Source organism: Antrostomus carolinensis, unplaced genomic scaffold, assembly GCF_000700745.2.
Source record: "Antrostomus carolinensis isolate BGI_N321 unplaced genomic scaffold, ASM70074v2 scaffold22533, whole genome shotgun sequence".
Lineage (NCBI taxonomy): Eukaryota > Metazoa > Chordata > Aves > Caprimulgiformes > Caprimulgidae > Antrostomus > Antrostomus carolinensis.
The window spans coordinates 4515-12520 of NW_010306153.1; the positions used below are offsets into that span (position 1 = coordinate 4515).

Sequence of the window (8006 nt, forward strand, 5' to 3'; positions counted from 1 at the left end):
GTAAGGAACTGCTTGTGCCTAACAGCTGCAACAAAGAACTGTAATGAAAAAGCAGCTGTGGCAGAAGGAAAGGTGTCATTTATACAGCCAGTCTCAAATTTTGGCAGTCTTGCAAGCCTTTGCCCAGAATGCTGGTTGGGATGTTGCTCGATTGTAAGCATGTGATTATGTGGCTAAATTTTATATTTGAACAAATGCAAATCAACTAGATTTCTGGGAAACTAGAACAGTATAAACAGTTTATACTATGTGGTTGTCATGTGATGTTGTTAACGCATACAGCTTCTTTTCCACTGAGGTGCTGATGTGGGCACATACACAGAGTCTGAGGTAACCACTAAAAAGCTGACTAAAAAGAGGTATAGTGATACAAAGGATGAAATTTGAAGGAGGCAAAAATATGTCCAAACAACACCGTGTTCCAAGCCCTAGCAATAACTTAATGTAAGGGATAACAACTGACCACCAGTAAAAGTTTAATTTTTCCATTCCCAAAACAGATTGGGGATTGAGCCAATGTCCTTATCCAAAGACTCTTTGGACTCTGAAGCAGTCTCATTCCTCTCCAGAGCCACTGCCAATATGTTACATTCTGGTCAATAAAGGCAGAGAGATGCAGGGGCAAATAACAGCTGTGTAAGCCGTGTTTCTGAAGTGGATGCACACAGACTGTGTGATGTTGAAAAGATCCTTGGCTATTTGCGCATGTTTCTTCACGGCTTTGAGACTGTCACTGAAGATGAATATGGTTGTGAAGCAGGGGAAGAGCCTTTATTCCTAGGGAAGTAGTATCTAATAAGAAGTGTCAAGGAAATGCTGTAAAGTGTCAAGGAATGCCAGACATGTCCACTAAGAGATTCACCAAGGAAGGAGGCAAAATGTTCTGCATACTATTGTCTTTGTTTCAGGTTTTAGTTTCACAGAATTTCTGACAGCGGTGGTACAGCAAAGCCATGTCTTCCTAGCAAAGTGACAAAACACAGCCTCCTTGTAAACCTCTGTTTCCTTTCTTGGAAGGTGAAAGTAATGAGCTGTTTTGTTACAAAAGCCTGTCCTAACACACACCAACTCCACCATGTTCAGCCAGGGAAGCAGGTTATCACTTGCTTGGAACATTGTAATGTTTTTTTCACATTCTCACTTTTGCTACTTTCTGAGTCACTTCCGTTGTTCTGAAATTCCAGCCATCTCCCCCACAGATGTGGCATATACAGGTAAGTTGATGGTTGTCAACTGAAGACTAGCACCTAGTGCTAACAAATTCTGACAGGCATACTGAATCATACTAATCTGTCATTACCATCTAAAATGGTAAGTCCTCACTTTGGAATGAATACCTGGATGACAGCAAAGGTGGAGAAACCAAGTTTTTAGCTGGACTGTGGCATCTGTGCCTTGCCTTGCATCTACCAAGATATTTAGGGAATCATTTCAATACTACATGGTGAACAAAATATGAGATACTCCAAAAGGATACACAAGAGTGGGGACGCCCCGTGTTGCCAAATATTTTTGGATGAGCCGCTCAGTACCATACCAGTTGAAACCTTTTGTTGCATACCCAATACGTGGAAGATGCACTGTTGCTGAGGAGGGAGCAGAGAGTGCACACTCTTTAGGACAAGATACACATATAGAAAGCAATCTAGATAAGGATTTCAAGCTACCCAACAAGAACAGAAGAAATATTTTGGAACACATGGAGATCACGTCATGGAGATCTCACTCTTACTTCACTTCAAAAAAACAGTACAGGAGAGGTGGAAATTGGTCATCATCTTCAGGTGCAATCACACATGTAAAGATTCACTGTTCTACTGCACACTTACCATTCCTTTTTTTGGCTGCTAGATAAATCTTCTTCAGGCCCTTTTCCAAAGCAGACAGCTTAATGCCAGACAAGTTGTTGGACCGATCCCGGTGCTGAGCTACAATCAAGGCCAACTAAGGAGAAAACACAAAGAAATTAAATTGAGTCTACATACAGTGCTAAAAGACATAGTGATATCTGCTGGAAAACTGCATTACTAACTATTAGCTTTAATAAATGAGAAAAAGATGGCCTTTTCTCTAATGTAATCTCTAACTGCAACTTAGCCATGTTTGCTATTCAGTGCTATTATTACTGGGGAAAAGACGTATGTTCATTTCACACAGCTTCAAAAACATGTGTACAGAGCAACACAGAAAGGAGCTTCTCGTTCTCACCAAGTCTTGTCCTTTTTTCCTGGATTTTTTATCATCAATGGGGAATAACAAGGTTCCTCCTAACTCCAGGTCTGTCCAGAAAACAAGAACAGAACAATAAGAAAAAAATCAGTCCTGAAAAGTCAATGGTGAGTCAATACAGCAGTGATTTCACTGTCATGTTCTCTATTATTCTCCTTGTCTTTTTTTATCTCCTCATGATGGTTTCAGCATTCAGTCCCTTTGCCCAGGGAAGCAAGACAGACGTTACCCCCCACCAAGACATGCAGACACACACGCACATATCCCAGTTAAAGACCACAAATAGAAAGAAAGACACTGGAACAAGAAGAAAGCATCTCCCAGGAAATGAAAAAAGCCAATAGATAGCAAGATGTGCATTCCTCATCAGCTGCAGGTAGCTCAAAACTGCTAGTACAGGCTCAGAAAATTAGTGCTTGAAGGGAACCAAAGGCTCAACTGAGTACTGCCTGAGGTGGCTTTCCTCCTTCTTAAAAGCACTGTGACAGAATATGCAGGGCTCTGTCTTATATAGTGAAAAACATCCTGTGAATAATGAACAAGTTTGGGTTTTTTCCTTTTTTTTTTTAAATGACTTGCAGTATAGACAGGAATGACCAACCCTCATGCAGGTTCTCACACTCTTAACAAGTCAAAACAGCTGCTGTATTACTACTTCCAGAGCTAGGGATGCACATATCTAGAGAAAGAGGGAAAAACATGAGTATCAAGGTATCCAGGCACCTCACTCCTGTAACATCAGTTGGATTTAAGCTCTTTCAAGTATCTTGGCCTAAGGTCATGTTTTAATTTCTTACCTTTCATCTTTCCTGCCATCTCATATATTTTTCTTGGCTGATCAGAACGAGCCTCCAGAGCTGTAAATAAACCACCCCTTCCCCAGCGGCCGGAGTCATCTAGAATCAAATGACAAGTTAAACTCCTTTTAGAAAGTGAAGTTGAAGACCACCCCTGCAGGAAAGGGACCTCCTCTGTACAAATGCAATGAATGATTGCAGAAAGCAGCTCCAACACTGATTCAGGAGGAACTCTGTAATCTAAATTTCTCTCCCTCAGCTTTAGTGTCTTAACAGAGGTCCTTAAATTAGGAGACTAACCTAGAGCCTCTGTACTGTCAGCGTTGAGAGATTAGCACCAAGAGAGAGCAGCTCTGACCTCAGCCTCTGGAAATGCCTGTCTCTTTCTGCAGACTGTATAAGGGAGATGATTTCCAATATCTCAATTCAATCCCTACAGTTTACACAGGATGAACAAGAGGCCCTCATCTCAGGAGGTACTGTCTCCACTTGGCCACAGACATACCATTCCAAGCCATAGAGGCACCTTTCAAGAGGCTCACCCATAAAACCAGAGAGGGTATGAAAATACCCATGTACAACTTGCTAGTAGTCGTGTCAGTTACACATGGTGGAGTAGAATCTGTATCATCTCTGCACCATTTGAGTCAGACTGAAATCCAAATTATTTCCACAGTTGACCACTACATAGGGGTCAACTGTGACATTTCAGAAAGCTTATCCCAAAAGCTCACTGTGCATTCAGATGTGGGGTTCTTGCTCAGGCCAGACTCTATGAATTAAACTAGATGTGAAATCCAAATTATTTCAGTCTGGATGGGAATTAGAAACTACTGAGCTAATAGGGACAATTCAGTCCTCTTTCCTACCTCACCCATCAACATTCCTGTTGTTGTAAGTTCTACCTAGGCAGTGGACAATGATGGCATCCTCCTCTTCTGCTTTGGGGTGCGTGACATCTCCCATGACGTACTTGATACAGTTCAGGTCTGCATCTTTGTAATCTAAATCCACATTCAGCCCAGCTTCATCCTCCTTAAACTCTTCCTCAAAATCACTTTCCTCTGAAGGAAGGCAGGTAGATGTGTAATGATTTTCCTCCCACCAGGCCATCCTGAAAAAAAAAAACCAAGATAAGATGAAGTTCAACGAAAATCAGAGCAGGGTGGGGGGCACACCCTGTTTTAAATCATTGCTGTAAAAGACAGGACCCAGACCTGTATTCCCTCTGCTCCCCTCCCCTATTTTAGACCAGAACTGAGTTTACCACAGTTGTTATCTGCAATATTAAGAACCACATGCCCTTGTGATAAGCCAATCTGAGGCACGGAAGAAGTGAGCATATGACAAAAAGCAAGGAACTGCTTAGAGTGGTGAAGAAGAAGAACATCTAGGAAACAAGGAGGAGAAAGTTAAGACACGGTTTGTTTTGGTAATGGAGGAAGGGGAAGCTTCAGGAAAGCTGCCCTGGCTCCAAGGTGTATCCCCTCAGCCCAGGCTGAGCCAATAAGCAATAGAGAAATGCCTCTGCAAATCCATGTTTGTGAGGGGAAGGACTGTCCTGAAAAGAAGAAGGTGGAGAGTACCTGGAGGAGAGACCATTGACCTGAACAAAAGATGACCATTGGCCTAAACAAAGAGAGGCTTTGTTGTCAGGAGGGAAATCTGTGCCCCTCTGTTTTGTTTCCCTTCCCCTCTCACTGGGCGGGGGGGGGGAATAGGAGAAGGCAAAGGAAGTCCCTGCAGCCCAGGGAGGTTCAACAGTGGAGTAGAGACCCATGTGGAGGCCATGGAGGACTCCACGCTGGAGCAGAAAAGCCGAGCCCAAGGGCAAGTGTGACAGAATTGAGACCCTGAGAGATGCTCAACACCAAAGCAGGGGTGGGCCCCCAGAGCCAGGGGGTGAGGAGGTGCACTGGACCAGAGACCCATCTGCAGCCCATGGATGTCCCCATGCCAGAGCTGGGAGCTGAGCCCAAAGAGATCTGTGACTCCATGGGAAGCTTGCTTTGGAACATCTTGTTCCTGGACTTTCATGCTGAGAAGAGCAGCAGAGGTGAACTGACTGAACCCCCATTCCCTCTCCACTGTGCTGCTGGGGCAGGGAAGGTAGAGACATCAGGAGCAAAGTGATTGAGTCCAGGAAGAAGGGAGGGGTGGGGGAAGGTGTTGTAAGATGTGGTTGTTATGTCTCACTGTGCTGCTCAGATGAATGGTAACAAATTAAATAGATTTTTCTTCCCCAAGTTGAGTCTGTTTTGCCCGTGACCATAACTGGTGAGTGAGCCCTCCCTGTCCTGATCCTAATCCGTGCCCCTTTGTTGTGATTCCCTTCCCATCTCACCAGGTGAGGGGAGTGAGTGCAGGACCACATGGTCCCACTGTGGGTCAAACCACCACACTGTACAATATAGAAGGGAGCTACTTTGAGAAGGAGTTTCTTAATACCGACTTTGCAGGAGAGTGGCCAGCCAAGAGAGTTTTGCAGCCAACAGCCTGCAATCAGCCTCACCAAGCACCTGCATGAAGAAAGAAGAAGGGTTTTGTGATCTGAAGGACAGCAAAGGCAGGTCCCAAAGCAACTGAGTCCTGAAAAGTCCAAGCAAGGCTCAGATTTCGTGCAGTGAGCTGTTCGATAGCCAAGCCTGCACCTAACAACTCTCCGTGTCCTGCCTGGTCCTCCCTGCCCATGGACGCCTCGCCAGCCGATGGGAGAAGCAAGATAGCCCTTTTCTACACCAGTCCCAGGTCACTTAGCTTGACCAGCTCCATCTGGACATCATCAGCTCCAGAGATGGACAAGATACAACTAAAGCAGAAACAGAAGTTGGGGGTTTTTTAGTTTGTTTTTTGTTTTTCTTTTCCTGCAAGTACCAAACAGCCTCCAGTCTTTTACGTTCCCTTGTGCTGGAGGGCTGATTAGGAAAGGGCAAAGCTGGGAGACCGAGTGCCCTGGTGTAACAGAGATGCGTGTTATGCTAACAAGGAGCTTTGCTACACACGGTGCCATTTGTTCTGCTGCCGTTTGGCCAGGCTCCTGCTGCTCAGCCGGTCACGCAACAACCTCTCGCTCTCATTAATGCCAGATTTGGTTCCTGATGCTGCTCTCCCACTGCTTTTAATCATGTGGCCATGGGCCAAGGGCTGCTGGGGAAAACCCTACCCCTTAGGTTGGGTGTCAGCTGATCCTAACTAAACCATAGAGCTCTCGGGATGGGGAGGCATAAAGGAAAACAGCAGAAATGGGGACAGTTCCTGGGAGAAAAATGATGAAGGTCGGAGGGTTAAAAGAGCAAGAACAGGGAGCCAGGAGGGGACACAGAGCAGACCCCCACCATTCCAGCCCCCCTCTCCCTGCAAGCGTCCAAAGTGCAGGGAGAGAAATAGTCACTGTGGTCCCCCTCTTCATCCTCCTTCTCCTGGGGCTGCAGGCGGTCAGCCTGACCAGGGCCAAGAGGAGGATTCCAAGGTCTTGTGACATGGTGGGACCACAGCTGGAGTGAGTTGTGAGTAGAAAGGTGGGGAGAAAAACATGTAACCCTTGTAGGAGATGGGCTGGGGTGTGTCAGGTGCATGTGTGCCAGGGTCTGTCTCATGCTGCAGAAGGGATTTGTGTCTGGGGACATAAACCATGCTGTGACCATGCCTGTGCCTGCTGCTTCTGCGGGGTGTGGAGTTGGCTCATGGAGCTAGCAGTCCTGCTGGTGTTCTTCAACGTCTTCTGAGGGTAAGGGCAGACTCCATTTAGAGGTTGAAAAAGGGAGTGAGGGTAGTTCAACCACGTGTAGTCCAGAAAGGCTCTGATTTTGGTGACAACTGCCAGGACTGTCTTCTGGAGCAGAAGAGTCTCTCTGCCATCAGTACACAAGAGGTAGAGGATACACGGTGGGGACTGACCAAGGACATTCCCCTCTGCCCCTTGGTGGTTGCAGGAGACCTGGTTGCTCTGAGATGTTCACTCTGAGCTGGAGAGGAACCAGTTGCAGAGATAAGCCTGGGCAGAGTGTGGAGTTGGTGTCCCCAGGGATGGAACAGATGGCAAAGGGACCCATGTGGCCAGTGCTCTTGGCCCAACTGACGTAGACAGAGGAGGCTGCTTTGTAGATTACCAGACAGTCTCCACGTGCACCAGGTCTCCTGGGTGAGGAGGAACGCTGCCATGAGCAACACCTACAAGCCCACCTTTCAGCACGAGCCCCCTCGCCTCGCTGTGCAGAGATAGGGAGCCCCTGGCAATTCACAAGGTCCAGCCTGGCCAGCACAGAGACACCTGCTGTACTGGGGTACTGCAGTGGTATGTTTAGGGGCAATGACACTTATGTTCCCAGGCATACAGAAACAAGGTCAGTCTGACCCTGGTACTCCTTCCTATTCCCCAGCTGCAGGCAGTTCCTCACACACCCCCTCTAAATTGCTCACCAGCCTCCTAAGTGTCCCTAACAATCACCACTGTCTGCACACGGGGGTTCAGGAGGGACACAGGCCACCTGAACAAAAGGACAGTGTGGTGGGTTGGCCATGGCCAGCTGCCAGACAGCCACCCAGCTGCTCTCTCACTCCCCTCACCTCAACAGGATGATCAAAAAAAGATGAAACCCGCCCCCCTTGGTCAAGATAGTAACAGTTTAATAAGAAAAGTAAAAGCTGTACATGGAAGCAAAGCAAAAAGAGGAATTCAGTCACTACTTCCCATCAGCAGGCAGATGTCCAGCCACGTCCTGGGAAGCAGAGCCTCAGTACACACAGTGGTTGCTTGGGAAGATGAATGCCATAATCATGAATGTCCCCCATTCCTCCGTCTTTGCCTCAGCTTTTATTGCTGAGCCTGATAAATAGTATAGTCATATGGTATGGAATATCCCTTTGGTCAGTTGTGGTCAGCTGTCCCAGCTGTGTCCCCTTCCAACCTCTTTCCCACCCCCAGCTTACTTACTTGTGGGGTGCAGGGATGAGAGTGACAAAGCCTTGACACTGTGCAAG

At 46.7% G+C, this 8006-nt stretch overlaps 1 protein-coding gene across 1 annotated transcript; it reads right to left on the reverse strand.

Moving 5' to 3' along the window:
• Nucleotides 1-466: 466 nt before the first annotated feature.
• LOC104522676 (chromodomain-helicase-DNA-binding protein 1-like) lies at nt 467-4140 on the reverse strand (the record flags this gene model as incomplete). Its single annotated transcript, XM_010165038.1, has 6 exons — nt 467-792; nt 1478-1586; nt 1830-1944; nt 2209-2279; nt 3027-3125; nt 3932-4140. Coding segments are annotated over 6 exons (682 nt in total), but the record flags the coding sequence as incomplete, so codon positions are not given.
• Between the last annotated feature and the right edge of the window lie 3866 nt (nt 4141-8006).